At 39.6% G+C, this 16,597-nt stretch overlaps 2 protein-coding genes across 2 annotated transcripts in view; both read right to left on the minus strand.

The window, feature by feature from the left end:
* LOC127533320 (B-cell receptor CD22-like) overlaps window positions 1-4,968 on the minus strand; it is a 62,329-nt gene extending 57,361 nt beyond the window's left edge. Inside the window, exons 1-3 of the mRNA XM_051945983.1 lie at window positions 4,962-4,968; window positions 2,893-3,123; window positions 2,255-2,500 (exon numbers count right to left, since the gene is read on the minus strand). Coding sequence (XP_051801943.1) covers window positions 2,255-2,500; window positions 2,893-3,123; window positions 4,962-4,968 — 484 coding nt within the window. The remainder of the gene's footprint in view (window positions 1-2,254; window positions 2,501-2,892; window positions 3,124-4,961) is intronic.
* Window positions 4,969-10,879: 5,911 nt separating this feature from the next.
* LOC127533321 (B-cell receptor CD22-like) lies at window positions 10,880-16,384 on the minus strand. The gene is made up of 6 exons (XM_051945984.1): window positions 16,378-16,384; window positions 14,319-14,425; window positions 12,630-12,846; window positions 11,989-12,234; window positions 11,628-11,822; window positions 10,880-10,902 (listed from the first exon to the last, which is right to left on the minus strand). Exons 1-6 carry the CDS (start codon window positions 16,382-16,384, stop codon window positions 10,880-10,882), a joined length of 795 nt encoding a protein of 264 aa, XP_051801944.1.
* Between the last annotated feature and the right edge of the window lie 213 nt (window positions 16,385-16,597).

The following is a 16,597-nucleotide window of genomic DNA, read 5'->3' on the forward strand; positions in this document are numbered from 1 at the left end:
TCATCAGCTTTATTCCTCTGTAGTTGCCACAACTCTGCACATCTCCCTTGTTCTTAAAGATGGGCACCAGCACACTTCTCCTCCATTCCTCGGGCATCTCCTCACTATCTAAGATCCTGTTGAACAACCCAGTCAGAAACTCTACTGCTACCTCTCCGAGACACTTCCATACCTCCACAGGTATATCATCAGGACCAAGTGCCTTTCCACTCTTCATCCTCTTCATTGCTGATAACTCCTACTCCATTTCTCTTCCTATCTACACCCATGACTAGAACAACTTGAACCCTGCTCCTAAACTTCTAGCTTTTCACTACCTTCCACCTGGTCTCCTGGACACACAGTATGTCCACCTTCCTTCTCTGCATCATGTCAACCAGCTCTCTACCTTTTCCTGTCATAGTTCCAACATTCCAAAGTCCCTACTCTCAGTCTAGACTCTTGTGTTGCTCTTCTCTCTGTTCTACGAACACACCTTCCTCCCCTCCTTCTTCGACCAACAGTCGTCCATTTTCCACCGGCACCCTGTAGGTCGACATCACTGATGACGGTCGTTGTTAACCCGGGCCTCGACCGATCCGGTATGGAAGTCATTCATTTGATTTGCATGTTGATTTGACCATAGTTTTACGTCAGATACCCTTCCTGACACAACCCTCTGTATTTATCCGGGCTTGGGACCGGCACAATAAGACACTGGCTTGTGTCCCCTTGCGGCTACCTCTCACATCAACATTGCATTTTGGTCAATACAACTGCTGCTCACTGGATATTTTCTCTTTTTCAAACTGTTCTCTGTAAACTCTAGAGATGACTGTGTGTGAAAATCCCAGTAGATCACAGTTTGTGAAATACTCAGACCAGCCCGTCTGGCAACAACCATGCCACGTTCAAAGTCATTTAAATCCCCTTCCTTCCCCATTCTGAGGTTTGAACTTTAGCAAGTTGTCTTGACCACGTCTACATCAATAAATGCATTGAGTGATTGGCTGATTAGCTATTTGTGTTAACAAGCAATTGAACAAGTCTACTTAATAAAGTGGCCAGTGAGTGTATAGAAACAGATATTTCACAACATTTTTAGGCCACATTGAGCTTACTAATAGCACAAAAAATAAGTGTAATCTTCTCCACAAAGGCTCAGAGGAAAAAGTATTCAACCTTACAGTCAAAATTTTCTTGAGCCTTCTTTGACATTCATGACCACCAATTAAAAATATTCGGATAGATTCTCACAAGCTTCTGACTTCTCTCTTTTCTACATTTTAGCCTCCTCCTCATGTGCAAAGCCTCCAGTTCACTAATGCTCTCTAAATTTTGTGCTGAAACTACAACAGAACAGACCTGCTTCCATGCTTTGCTATTGCTTTACATGTCTTTCCACTTCTGATGCGACTTCAGGTGAGACGCACGAATGAATTTTTCACTGAATTGTCCATAGATGTTTCCTTTAAGATGCAAAGCAAATACATCACAGAGAAAATGAACTGCTTACCTAATCCATAGCAGGAGAAAGAGAAGAATGAAGGCCAACATGACAGCAGCGATCAACAGAGCAACTGGGAACTTCCATGAACCTGTAAATATATGATCAGCACAAACACTAAATTCTTAGGTTGAACAGGGAATGACAAGAGCAGAAGTAATTTTAGCAACTTTCTCATATGAAGTGTATTTGTTGGGTGTGAGTTTTTGTTAAAGGTTCATCCAGTGCTTTGCTAGACAAAGTTGCAATTAAATGTTAAGCAGCAATTAACGGGGAAAGCGCTGTATGTTAGGATCCCCTATGGTGTGGATTCTATATAATCTGTAACTTACGTGATGCAACATTCAGATATAAGGTGGAGTTATGACGTCCTCTCGTGTTCTGAGCTTCACAGTAATAATTCCCACTGTGTTCAGCTCTGAAGTCAGTCATGGTGAAGGTCTGTCCTGAATGAAGTGGTGAGTCTTCATTCTCCTTGTACCAGGTGTAGTTAGCTGCTGGGTTAGCATCACTGCTGCAGGTCAGAGTCACTGAACTTCCCTCCATTATCTCACCAGATGGGCTCACTGACACAGAGGGAAGCTTTGGAGCATCTGGAGGACAATATGTAGAGACAGAAAAGAAGTTACTTCAAAGTGTCCTGGAAGCTTTTATTTCAGTTCAGAGACAGACTTCACTACAAATTGACATTCTTTCGACTTGCCTGAACAAAGTAAATAGTGTTTTTATATATTTTTAAGCCCAGTTGATGTACTGATGTTTACTTACACAGGACATTTATGAACAAAGACACAGACTGATCATCAGATTTGCAGTCGTAGAATCCTCTGTCCTCAGAGCTGATGGAGGTGAAATGATAAGTTCCTCCTGATCCCAGAGGCAGACTTTGGTTCCCCTTGTACAAAGTGTTTTCAGCTGCTGGGTTAGCATCAGTGCGACAGGTCAGAGTCACTGAACTTCCCTCCACTATCTCACCAGATGGACTCACTGACACAGAGGGAAGCTTTGAAGGGTCTGGAGATTGATGCAGATAACATATTATAGTGTGATGGTTTGTTCAGACACATCAAGCACAGCTGGTGACCATTATTTTCATAAAATAAATGAGAATTCTAGAGACATTTAACCTTAGTACTAAATATCACATGTTAATACTTCATCATCGTTGATTTCATCAATAATCAGTGTTGCATAGGTAAAAGTAATGCTAATTATGAAGGCGAACATCAGAGTTTCTGCTTTTCCATTCTCTTTTGAAATAAATAATAAATAGTAAAAACCTTTAAAATGACAGTACACTATGATGTACAGTACGGTGGGATGTCCTCTTGAGTCCCACATATTACAGGTAACACACTGTCTGGATACTGTGAGCCAAGGTTTGACATTTAGTGAAGTAAACTCACACACTGATGGAGACCGGTGAGCTTCATGTCCTTTGAAAGCACAGGAGATCTTTTCTCCAGGATTAAAGGAACCTGTGTAAGTAGAAGTTTGTTGTTTTGAGATTTTCTGTTCGTTCTTGAACCAGATGTAGGAAAGATGATCAGCTGGACTGCAGCTGCTGTGACACTTCAGCTCTGCCTCCGTTTGAGACTGATGGACTGATATTATTCTGGTCACCTGCACCTGCAGAGCTGAATGTGAGAACACAACAGAAATGTCATGAATCAATATGTGCTCTCATAAACACATTCTATATTTTAAATCCTTCTGTGCATTCATGTACACTACCAGTAAAAATGTATTTTCACCAAATTTATACATTGTAGATTCTCAATAAAGACATCAAACTAAAGCAAGACGTGGAATTATGTATCAAACAAACAATTGTGAAATAACTCTAAATATGTTTTATATTTTAGATTCTTCAAAATAACCACCCTTTGCTTTGATTACTGCTTTACACACTCTTTTCATTCTCTCCATGAGCTTCATGAGGTAGAACCTGAAATGGTTTTCACTTCACAGGTGTGTCTTGTCAAGGTTCATTTCTGGAATTTCTTGCCTTCTTAATGGGGTTGGGACCATCAGTTGTGTTGTGCAGAAGTCAGGTTGGTACACAGTTGACAGCCCTATTTGACAACTGTTAGAATCCATATTATGGCAAGAACCAATCAGCTAAATAAAGAGAAACCACAGTCCATCATTACTTTAAGAACTGAAGGTCTGTGAGTCCAGGAAATTGCAAAAATTCTGAATGTATCCTTAAGTGCAGTCACAAAAACCATCAGACGCTACAACCAAACTGGTTCACATGAGGACTGCCCCAGGAAAGGAAGACCAAGAGTCCCCAGATAGCAAACTATGGGTGAATCAATGTTGAATCTATGTTGAGACCAACAAGTCCTCAAATTCATACGACCGCATCAGTCGTATGCACCATGCACCGGAATACGACTCGTGAGAGCGTATTTACGTTAGCGCCCCTACGGGGAAAAGGAACGCATTACGGGATTTAATTCACGAAACGGCTTTTCCGTCGCAAAACGGCTTTTTCCTCACTTTCCCAACACGGGTTTAGGGTTATGGTTAAGGTTAGGGTTAGGGATAGGGACAGGGATAGTGTTAGATAAAAGTTTGTTCATGGTGACGTTTCACCTGCGACTCCAGAGTGTCGATATTTACTCAACCGCTAGAGGTCGCATACGTCAAAACGTAATACTGGGTCGTAATACGGGCGTGTACAGACGACCTATGTGGTCGTTTTTTTGTTTGAGGACAGGCTGGTTGAGACCTAACGTAGAAATTATACAGAAAGTGCAAGGTTGATACAATGTTGAGTCAACGTTTGCTTACATAGATTACATGTTTGCAAACATAGATTCAACATTAATTAAACATTGACCTGTCAAACATTTTAATTAAACCAAAATACAATGTAGATTCAATGGCATCCTTTAAACACAAACTTCAATGTTGACAAAATGTTGCTGAATCAACGTTGATCCAACCATCAGTCTTCAACCGTAACCACAATTCAACCTTCTTAACCCTAATTCAACATTGATTTAACATCTTTTGCAATCTGGGTAAAGTGTGATTTATGGTTGAAAAGCAAAGGTTGACTCATCATTTTATCAACCTTGCGCTTTATGTATAATTTCTACGTTAGGTCTCAACATAGATTCAACATTGATTCACCCATAGTTTGCTATCTGGGTCACCTCTGCTGCTGAGGAGAAGTTCATCCCAGTCACCAGCCTCAGAAATGGAAAGTTAACAGCAGCTCAGATTAGAGTCCAGATAAATGCCACACAGAGTTCTAGTAGCAGACACATCTCTACATCAACTGTTCAGAGCAGACTGACCAATCAGGCCTTTATGGTCAAACAGGTGCTAAGAAACCACTACTAAGGAAAAGCAACAAGCAGAAGAGATTTGTTTGGACCAAGAAACACAAAGAATGGACATTAGACCAGTGGAAATCTGTGCTTTGGTCTGATGAGTCCACATTTCAGATCTTTGGTTCCACCTGCCATGGTTTGCGTTTTTTTGGACAATCATTTATTTTTCAGCAGGACAATGACTCCAAACACACCTCCAGGACTATTTGACCAAGAAGGAGAGTGATGGAGTGCTGCATCAGATGACCTGGCCTCCACAGTCACCTGACCTAAACCCAATCCAGATGGTTTGGGATGAGATGGACCACAGAGTGAAGACAAAAGGACCAACAAGTGCTCAGCATCTCTGGGAACTCCTTCAAGACTGTTGGAAAACCATTTCAGGTTCTACCTCATGAAGCTCATGGAGAAAATGCCAAGAGTGTGGAAAGCTGTAATCAAAGCAAAGGGTGGCTATTTTGAAGAATCTAAAATATAAAACATGTTTTGACTTTTTCACACTTTTTTACTACATAATTACATATATGTTCATTCATAGACTTGACATCTTCAGTGAGAATCTACAAAATATAAAAAAGATATAAAAAAAATATTATTTATATATTATAAAAAATAAGCAGTCATGAAAATAAAGAAAAAACCTTTAAATGAGAGGATGTGTGTCTAAACTTTTGACTGGTCATCTACATCAGTTTGTGTTCACAGTACCTGTGACAGTCAGAGTTGTTCCAGGTAAATTGCTCTTCCATTCAAACCATCGTGCTATAAATTTAAATTGATATTGGGCTGAATCAGTTACTCTCAGGTCTCTGATCCTCAGAGTGGAGCGTCTTTTCTTGTCAAAGACCTCAACACGACCTTCATACTCAGAGTCTTCTCTGAGGTCCTCAGGCTGACGACTACGTTCAGGACTGAACCAGAATGTTGTCAAATCCGATGTTTTATGACTGTATGTGCATGAAATGTCCACTGATGATCCTTTGGGGATGCAGATGCTTCTTTGGGTGTAAAACACACTGTTACAGGGTGATTCATGAACACCTAGAAGAAGATTAAAGCATTTCAAAAATTATTGTCAGTAACATGTTGACTCCATCAATACAGATCAGGTGATACTGTTGTTGGAACACTGACAGCAGTAGTGGATCAATGAAAAACAGGCAGGAGATATGAGGACTCTAGTATTAAAAATACAGACAGTGATGGTAAAAAATTACAACTCACACAGTGAAGGAGATGGAAGCTTCTCATATCTTTTAACAGCACATGCAATGCTGTCTGAATTATCAAAGTATTTGTCAATAGAAGGTGTTTCTGTGTGAAGGGTCTTTCCATTCATGTACCAGACGTAGGAATAATGATCAGGTAGACGACAGCTGCTGCTACACGTCAGCTCTGCCCAGGAAGATGTCCAGACTCCTGTGCGTATCACCTTCACCTGGAGAGCTGTATGTGTAAAGAAAGAAATGTTATTTTAACTGTTGTCCAGTAGTAGCAGTAGCATGTTTCACATCCTCATATTGTCAGTAGAAAATCTTACCTGTGACAGACAGAGTGACTCCAGGTGAACCAATAGTTTTCTGTCCTGGTTGGTTTGTTCTGAACATGAACTTGTATTTAGCTGAGTCGCTGATTCTCAGGTCTGTGATTTTCAGAGTGCAGCTGTTTTTATCACAACGATACTGTACACGATCTGCAAACTCTGAATCTGTCATCAGATCTACAGGCTGATTAAGTTTCTTCTTAGTAAACCACACAGCTTCCTCAACCACAGTGACATTCTCCTTTACTCTGGATGGGTATGTGTAGGTGCAGCTTATGTCCACCTCTGATCCTTGTAAGGCACAGATCTGAGTAGAAGAGTACCTCACTCTATAGCCAGCGTCACCCTGCACCACTGAAACACAGAGCACATCAGAAAATAGGATTCATTCTTCTGGTGTTAAAGGAGATATCCAAATTCTCTCCTGGTCACATCGATGTGCACTGAGACAGGACATCACACATCATTAAACATTTACACATATCTATAGTTGCACAAAGCAGTTAAAAGCTAATTTCCTTCTGTGTTCTGTTGTTCTTGTTTAAATTCATGTATATTTGATCTTGTATAAGTGCTATGAGAGCACAGAAAACCCCAGAGTCAGTGTCTTTGTAATGTGGTCACATAATCGACCAATGAAGCTGCTTCTAAGGGTTCAGTGAAACAATAGGACAGTAATTAACCCGTGAACCAAGAGGCAGCTGTACTGAAGAACATAAAAGGAAGAGAAGATGTTTTTAGAAAGGAGAAGTGAGGGGTGTGGAGGTGACAAAATGCAGAAAAAACACAAAAGTGTGAAAAGTTCAGGCCTGCTAATATTCAGCACAAAACACATGTACGGCACACATCTAATAAATAAACTGGAGGGTTTGACTGGACTGTCATAATGATGATTATGTGAAAAATATGTTAACATGGTTCAATGTTTATTTTCAGCAGACATCCAATGTTAAAACTTAAACTGAATCTTTGGCACACAAACAATCAAACAAGTCCCACATTAAAAATGCACTTTGTAAATGAATTGTAAACATTTGTTGCTACAAATACACAGAGTTGCAAAATTCAGTAAGATTGAGCAACTTTTCATGAAAATCTCTTGGTGTCATCACTGCCTGATCAATGCTACACTTCACAGAAAACTTTCAAACAGAAATAGGTTTAGCAGCTGCACAGAAATCAACACGATATTTTACAGAACTTTAAAGCTATCACGTGTTCTGTAGATAGATGGTTGATGTGATGTGTCTATTCAGACTCAGTAGTAAATAAAGTACCTGATGAGGAGAGAAGGAAGACAAGAAATCCAGCTTGTGCTGCTTTACATCCCATGGTGGTTCTTTTCTCTCTCTGCTGTGACTGCAGACAAAGTAAAACACATCAACAATTCAAAAACACACAGAATAAATTCTATCAGTCACATGAATGAACACAGTAGTCTCACCTGGAGTGTAGCTGACGGTGACGTTCACCTCACTGAACTTGTTCAGACAAATTTAGTCCTTCACTCGTATTAAAGCTCATTATCGTAAGCTATACAACAGCTTTTGTTGCAGACTGTGTCTGGCAAAGACGGATGTGATCTGCTGTCAGAATTTCTTCTGTTTCACTGTGGTTAGGACACAAACTTTCAGTGGTTTAGGTCACAGTTTCCTTCCTCTGTGGACTGTCGTCACCTGTTCAGATGGATAATATATTCATGAGATCAAGCTTCTCAAGAATTTTTTAATTATGCTTTTGCATATACAACCAATTACCGTAATAATCTAACTTACACATACAGCTAGCAATTTTTTTAGTGTTTATTCATTGTTCTTTTTATGTTAAGTATGGAAGCTATTTGAGGAAACGTGTGGCATTGTGTTTATCCTGTACCTGCTGTGGCACTGTAATTTACTATAAAGGATTATTAAAAGATCTGTCCCATGTCAGTCAGTTACTGTAACACATATCTGTTTCTTCAGTCTGTGCAACATAGTTAAATTAAAATCCATGGCATCTAAGGTGGAATTGGAGATGAATTTATACACTTTACAATTACCATGACCTGGATGACTGAGAACCTACACAGACAGATTCTGTTTTTAGACCTATTTGGCTTATTCAGGACACCTGTGACACCACTAAATTAAATGCATGATTGCAAAGTTAAATAATCACATTTATTTAAAACTTTTGAAGTCTCAAACATTGTTGATGGGGAGGGTTGACATGAAACTGTTTGTAATTACATGTCAGGAGAATTGTTCAGTGGAGCTCTGACTTCTCCAAATCAACACTCAGAGTCGTCTCTCAAGTCAAAGCAAAGTTTTACTTCCAGCAATGAATCAACATGAACAGAGCCCAGTCTGAACCAGTGACTGACAACGTGGGAAACAGCATAGCTTTATACAGAAACGGAAGCATGAGTTACACAACTTGATATGTGTTATCTCCAGTTTGCTGCTTGTTCGGCCCTTGGTTCCTATTTACAGTGCTTCATGGAAAATTACAGCTTCATATGAGTTACACATCACACAGTAATATAATATTACAATGAAAAAGAGAACTTGCTGTGTTATTGTGAGCATTATCTCTGTGGCAATTCATTGTTAGGTTTCATCCTTAAAGTGACAAACTGTAAGACAGGAAGCTATAAGTCAGAACAAAAAAAAATGTTTATTTCTCTTCAATAAAAGCTTAATGCAGGACAATAAAACAACAGCTGTTCCTTGGGAGCTGAAATCCACACTGTATTCCACACTGTCGCCCGCCACAGCAGTGAGAAGGAACTGAAATGTGAATACAGTAGGTAGCTGGATGTTTTTCAAGCTTCATCTGCAACACTTTGAATCTGTTACAAAATGCCAATGTTTGATTTAAATGTGTTTAAATAGAAACTGTACATGCTGTGAAATAGTTTGCTTCTAGTTCCACTTGTCTGCTCAGTATTTCTGAAGTCCAGCGGATTAAATGTCACATCTTACTAATTTTCAGGGACGGCTGGTATAAATGGGCTATCAGGGCTAAGCCCTCCCAGGCAAACACAAAAAAGATGAGAAAATTATTTTTTAAATAACTTACAACAGATTGTTTTAAGTTTAGGTGAAACCAAAGGACTCAACAAGGAATTGTGGATTTGAAACATTTGTCGGACAAAATTAGAAAACATGAATGCAGCACAAGTCACATCGGAAACAGCGTCAAGCTGCCCATGTTAGGAAAAGTTAACATCGCCTGTCAGCTGGATGAGGGCCACCGCATCGCTGTACAGAGGCACAACGAGCTGGTGAAAAAAAATAGACATTCACTATCAAAGATTGTGGACTGAATAAATTTTGTGAAGCACACGAGCTAGCTTTACGGGGATCTGACGAATCCCCCACTTCAACCCAATGCTGCGTATTTCTGGACCTGGTTGACCAATTTTCTTTTTTAGACAGTCAGTTAGCAGATCACCTGTCAAACACACAAGTTGCAAAGTACACGTCCAAGACTAGCCAAAATGAGTTGCGTGATTGTATGTTAGCTGTTTATGAACAAAAAGTGACTGACTGAAATATCGCAGACGGCATTTGTGGCTGTCAAAGTCTTCTGAATGTGTATCTGTGTGTGTGTGTGTGTGTGTGTGTGTGTGTGTGTGTGTGTGTGTGTGTGTGTGTGTGTGTGTGTGTGTGTGTGTGTGTGTGTGTGTGTGGTCAGGTGCTGGCTATACTTGTGGGGACCAAAGCCAGCCACCACTGCTAACTTTCATCCTAAACAATGAAATCTGTACAGGTCTAAAAAGCTTGAATTCTAGTCAGATGTTCTGCTACATGCTGCTGATACTAAAAACTGAACATTAAAACATTTTACAGTAAATGTATCCCCATCCATCACATCCTGCGCAGCATCATTTTCCACTGTGATGTTTTACCATCACTACTTTCTGTTTCCATCAGGTCAGTCCAGTCTGTGATTTCACCGCATCTGTAGAAAGTGAAAAATGATTTGTGAGATATTTCCCAAAACTGTAACAATGCACTTTCTAATGGTTGGGTTTGTACCGATTCTCAACATGTTTGGGAGTTAATGTGAGGTGTACATTCAGACAACAGTACAGATCTGTACTGACCCCAACATGAGGGGATCTGGTGGCTCTGTTGTGCTTTGGGGGGCATTTTGCTGACATGGTTTGGGTCCACTTGTTCACTTAAAGGCAAGAGTCACTGCAAATCAATACAAAGTGTCTCTGAGTGATCACCTTTGTCCTGTGATGAAACATTTGTATCCTGAAGGCAGTGGTCTCTTACAGGCTGACAGTGTTCCCTTAAACAGAGCACAAGGGCTCAATGAATGGTTTGATGAAAATATGAATCTTATTCTGTGGCTTTTACAGTCACCAGATCTCAACCCATCTGAACATTGATAGGAGATTTTGAAGTGATGTGCTAGGCAGCACCATGATCAAAACACCAAATGTTGAAACATTTTGTGAAAGGATGACGATCGTCTTCCAGTGGAGTCCCAGAGACCCAATCGATGTCAATGATCGATGCCAAGGAGGTCTGAAAGGTGTCTGACAGCATGTAGGAACCCAAGACCCCACCACAACACTTTATGATGCTTTTTCATTTCATTTGCCCCCTGTCGGTTAAAAATTACCTCACATGGTGCAAAATGACTGAATATGAATTTATAGGCCAAGATATTTGAACCAAACTATACATTACATTCTATACATATGGCTTGATGTTTCTCTCTCTCACCTCTATCATCTCCACCACTTCATTTGATTCAACTTCATGGCTCGAGGACATCTTCTTCCTAGAAACCAAAATCAAAGGAATCAAGGTTTAAAGTAAATCTTTGAAAGGGAAGGTAAAGACTGCTGATGGATTTGAAGTAGTTTTACCTCATCCACACAATCAAAAGAAGCAGAATGATCAGACTCAAGACCACCAAAGTTAACCTGATGACATTTGGTATTAAAGCTGTTTTCCCTAAAATGAAGATATATTGATATGAGTGCTATTGTATCTCCGTCAGCCTTTTAAATGATATTGTAAGTTAATCAGACAGTCTTTGGATCGTTTGAGTGAGAGTAACGGCGGAAAAATATTCAAGACATCCTCACTGGGAATACTGTTTTCAATGCATGAGTGTTGATTTGTTCTTTAGTGAACATAAAAAACATGTAGAGTTAATTGGAAAAACTTACCTGCCGTAGTCATATATAAGGTGGAGTTATGACGCCCTCTTGTGTTCTGAGCTACGCAGTAATAATTCCCACTGTGTTCAGCTGTAAAGTCAGTGACGGTGAAGATCTGTCCTGATGCTTTAGGTGAGTCTTCATTCTCCTTGTACCAGGTGTAATTAGCTGCTGGGTTAGCATCACTGCTGCAGGTCAGAGTCACTGAACTTCCCTCCATTATCTCACCAGATGGACTCACTGACACAGAGGGAAGCTTTGGAGCATCTGGAGGACAATATGTAGAGACAGAAAAGAAGTTATTTCAAAGTGTCCTGGAAGCTTTTATTTCAGTTCAGTGACAGAATTCATTACAAACTGACGTTCTTTCTACTTGTCTGAATAAAACAAATAGTGTTTTTATGTATTTTTAAGCCCAGTTGATGTACTGATGTTTACTTACACAGGACATTTATGAATAAAGACACAGATTGATCATCAGACTTGCAGTCGTAGAGTCCTCTGTCCTCAGAGCTGATAGAGGTGAAATGATAAGTTCCTCCTGATCCCAGAGGCAGACTTTGGTTCCCCTTGTACAAAGTGTTTTCAGCTGCTGGGTTAGCATCAGTGCGACAGGTCAGAGTCACTGAACTTCCCTCCACTATCTCACCAGATGGACTCACTGACACAGAGGGAAGCTTTGAAGGGTCTGGAGATTGATGCAGATAACATATTATAGTGTGATGGTTTGTTCAGACACATCAAGCACAGCTGGTGACCATTATTTTCATAAAATAAATGAGAATTCTAGAGACATTTAACAGACTTAGTACTAAATATCACGTGTTAATACTTCATCATCGTTGATTTCAACAATAATCAGTGTCGCATAAACAGAAGTAATGCTAATTGTGAAGGCGAACATCAGAGTTTCTGCTTTTCCATTCTCTTCTGAAATAAATAATAAATAGTAAAAATCTTTAAAATGACAGTACACTATGATGTACAGTTCTGTGGGATGTCCTCTTGAGTCCCACATATTACAGGTAACACACTATCTGCATACTGTGAGCAAAGGTTTGACATTTAGTGAAGTAAACTCACACACTGTTGGAGACCGGTGATCTTCATGTCCTCTGAAAGCACAGGAGATCTTGTCTCTAGGATTAAAGGAACCTGTGTAAGTAGAAGTTTGTTGTTTAGAAATTTTCTGTCCGTTCTTGAACCAGATGTAGGAAAGACGATCAGCTGGACTGCAGCTGCTGTGACACTTCAGTTCTGCCTCCATTTGAGACTGATGGACTGATATTATTCTGGTCACCTGCACCTGCAGAGCTGAATGTGAGAACACAACAGAAATGTCATGAATCAATATGTGCTCTCATAAACACATTCTATATTTTAAATCCTTCTGCTTCTTTCAGTGGATTCATGTACACGACCAGTAAAAATATATTTTTACTACTTTCTACATTGCAGATTCTCAATAAAGACTTCAAAACTATAAAGCACGATATATGGAATTAAGTATCAAACAAACAATTGTGAAATAAATCTAAATATGTTTTACATTTTAGATCCTTCAAAATTGCCACCCTTTGCCTTCATTAAAGCTTTGTAAACAGTCATGAAAATAAAGAAAAACTTTAAATGAGAGGATGTGTGTCTAAACTTTTGACTGGTCATCTACATCAGTTTGTGTTCACAGTACCTGTGACAGTCAGAGTTGTTCCAGGTAAATTGCTCTTCCATTCAAACCATCGTGCTATAAATTTAAATTGATATTGGGCTGAATCAGTGACTCTCAGGTCTCTGATCCTCAGAGTGGAGCGTCTTTTCTTGTCAAAGACCTCAACACGACCTTCATACTGAGAGTCTTCTCTGAGGTCCTCAGGCTGATGACTACGTTCAGGACTGAACCAGAATGTTGTCAAACCCGATGTTTTATGACTGTATGTGCATGAAATGTCCACTGATGATCCTTTGGGGATGCAGATGCTTCTTTGGGTGTAAACCACGCTGTTACAGGGTGATTCATGAACACCTAGAAGAAGATTCAAACATTTCAAAAACTATTGTCAGCAACATGTTGACTCCATCAATACAGATCAGGTGATACTGTTGCTGGAACACTGACAGCAGTAGTGGATCAATGAAAAACAGGCAGGAGATATGAGGACTCTAGTATTAAAAATACAGACAGTGATGGTACAAAATTACAACTCACACAGTGAAGGAGATGGAAGCTTCTCATATCTTTTAACAGCACATGCAATGCTGTCTGAATAATCAAAGCTTTTCTCAATAGAAGATGTTTTTGTGTGAAGGGTCTTTCCATTCATGTACCAGAGGTAGGAATAATGATCAGGTAGACGACAGCTGCTGCTACACGTCAGCTCTGCCCAGGAAGGATAAAAACGCCATGTCTCTGTCACCTTCACCTGGAGAGCTGTATGTGTAAAGAAAGAAATGTTATTTTAACTGTTGTCCAGTAGTAGCAGTAGCATGTTTCACATCCTCATATTGTCAGTAGAAAATCTTACCTGTGACAGACAGAGTGACTCCAGGTGAACCAATAGTTTTCTGTCCTGGTTGGTTTGTTCTGAACATAAACTTGTACTCAGCTGAGTCGCTGATTCTCAGGTCTGTGATTTTTAGAGTGCAGCTGTTTTTACCACAACGATACTGTACACGATCTGCAAACTCTGAATCTGTCATCAGATCTACAGGTTCATCACGGTTCATCTTAGTAAACCACACAGCTTCCTTAACCACAGTAACAGTCTTCTTTACTCTGGATGGGTATGTGTAGGTGCAGCTTATGTCCACCTCTGATCCTTGTAAGGCACAGATCTGAGTAGAAGAGTACCTCACTCTATAGCCAGTGTCACCCTGCACCACTGAAACACAGAGCACATCAGAAAATAGGATTCATTCTTCTGGTGTTAAAGGAGATATCTAAACTCTCTCCTGGTCACATCGATGTGCACTGAGACAGGACATCACACACTCTGAGGGCAAAGTAAAAGAATATGACTGCATTTCAATTGAATCATGAGTCAACTGTTGAAAAAGATAAAAGGATCAGAAGACACTTGTAGAAAGGAGAAGTGATTCATCGTAAAGTTTCTTTGCTGCTTCTCTGTTAGATAACTGCTGATTTCATGAGAAACAGATGTAAAAAGTGTAAAAAATTCTTTTCATCTTTAACTGTTATCCTTTTCTATAGACTACTGTTCAAAGGTTTGGGGGTCACACAGACAATTTGATGTTTTCCATGAAAACTCACACTTTTATTCATGTGCTAACATAACTTTTGGTGTGTATATATACATACACATATTCATATATGTACATGTGTATGTATATAAACACACTGCTGTTTGTTTGTATTTGCTAAATTAAAAAAAAAAAATCCCCAAAGAACTCCTGTTCGTTATTGTTACAAAATGAACAGGGGTTTGTTTCACTGGAGTCGAAAATCTAATAAATTGAAGAATTTTTTTCTAACAGTCCGTTGGTATCAGTTCTAATCAATGCCTGTTCAGTGTTGCTCTTTTTTTCCACTGAGCTTTTACATTTTGAAAACTTCACTTGATCCTACCTTTGAAAGAAGAATACGCTTGTATACACCACCACATGTACTAGTTGGTTGATGTATGTGTCCATTCGATGAGATATATTTCAGAACTAAAACAACCAGCTACAGCATCACTGAAAAATGAAACATGTAAAATTGCAGTACCTGATGAGGAGAGAAACAAGACAAGAAATCCAGCTTGTGCTACTTTACATCCCATGGTGGTCCTGTCAGACAAAGTAAAACACATCGTAAAAATAACACACAGTAGAAATTCTATCAATTGCATCAATAAAACGGTGATCTGACCTTTATTGTAGCTGACACTGACATAAAACTGTAAAATTTAAAAAAATCACAAAAGACATTAAAGCTAAACAATAAGCAGGCAGTAAAATTCTGACAAAGACCGGTGTGATGGGATGTTGTTCTGTTTCACTGTGGCTAAAATACAAACTTAAAATAGTTTCGCAGACAGTTTCCTTCCTCTATTCGTGTTTGTGGTTGAGTGAAAAAACTTACAAATGACAATGGTCTTCTTTAGAAAGGGACCACACAGCTGTGATCAAAAGTTTCCATCCACTTGTCAATACATAAAGAAATTCTAATAATTGGTTTAATGTCCTTTGGCCTTTTTAACTTTAATCAGGTGCTTTTGGAAACCACATACAAGCTTCTGGCAAACTTCTCGTATCTTTATATATTCCTCTTGAGAAAATTGTTGCAGTTAAACTAAATATTCTGGCTTTCTGACACAGACTTGTTTTTTTTTAGTACAGTTCATAGGTTCTTTTTTTCCCCAAATTTCTTTATTGAGTTTCTGCAGACATCATAAAAAAAGTATTTCAGTTTCACATTACATCTGAATGTCTGCATTACAGTGAAAGAGAATTAAAAAAAAGAAAACTCCCTATATGAATTCCTTTATCCCTCCCCACAACCCATATCAGGTATAGTCACAATACGCAACCAAGTTATTACATAACAACATATAACTACATAAGTAATTAAGCAACAAAAACTAGACAAACAAACAAACAAAGCGGAAAAAAACGGGGGTGGGGGAGTGCGGGGGTGGGCTCTCTCTCTCTTCAACCTTTAAGTAGCATCCTCTGCATCGTCAGGAACAAGAGTTAGACTATTGCTAATGTAAGTCAGCAGTGGGTCCCAAGTTTTATGGAAAGCTGTCAGCGAACCCTTCTGCGAGAACCTTAACTTCTCTGACTGTAAATATTGCTGTCAGGGCTCCTTCCTCACCCCCGTCCTTCCCACCTGACATCCCCAATACCCCCTTTCCCATCTGATTTCTCTTCGTCTCCCATCCACTCCTCTGCCCTGTCTCTCCCTATGCAGCTCGGTGCCTGAGTGGAGTCTAGCTTCCCAGCTGACTCCACTCAGGCGATCAACCACCTCTACGGCTCCCGGACAGCTGACGATCATCGACCTGATTACACACCCCAGCAATAAGAACCGGCTCATCCTTCCACTCCCT

Source organism: Acanthochromis polyacanthus, chromosome 3 (assembly GCF_021347895.1).
Source record: "Acanthochromis polyacanthus isolate Apoly-LR-REF ecotype Palm Island chromosome 3, KAUST_Apoly_ChrSc, whole genome shotgun sequence".
In the NCBI taxonomy this organism is placed as follows: Eukaryota; Metazoa; Chordata; class Actinopteri; family Pomacentridae; genus Acanthochromis; species Acanthochromis polyacanthus.

What these genes read in the sequence shown, in the direction of transcription:
- LOC127533321 (XM_051945984.1), bottom strand. An exon ending in TCACCGGTCTCCAACAGTGT is followed by an intron (nt 12,235 to 12,629) that starts GTGAGTTTACTT and finishes ATCAATCTCCAG; the next exon opens with ACCCTTCAAAGCTTCCCTCT. An exon ending in TGACTTTACAGCTGAACACA is followed by an intron (nt 10,903 to 11,627) that starts GTGGGAATTATT and finishes GACACCTTTCAG; the next exon opens with ACCTCCTTGGCATCGATCAT.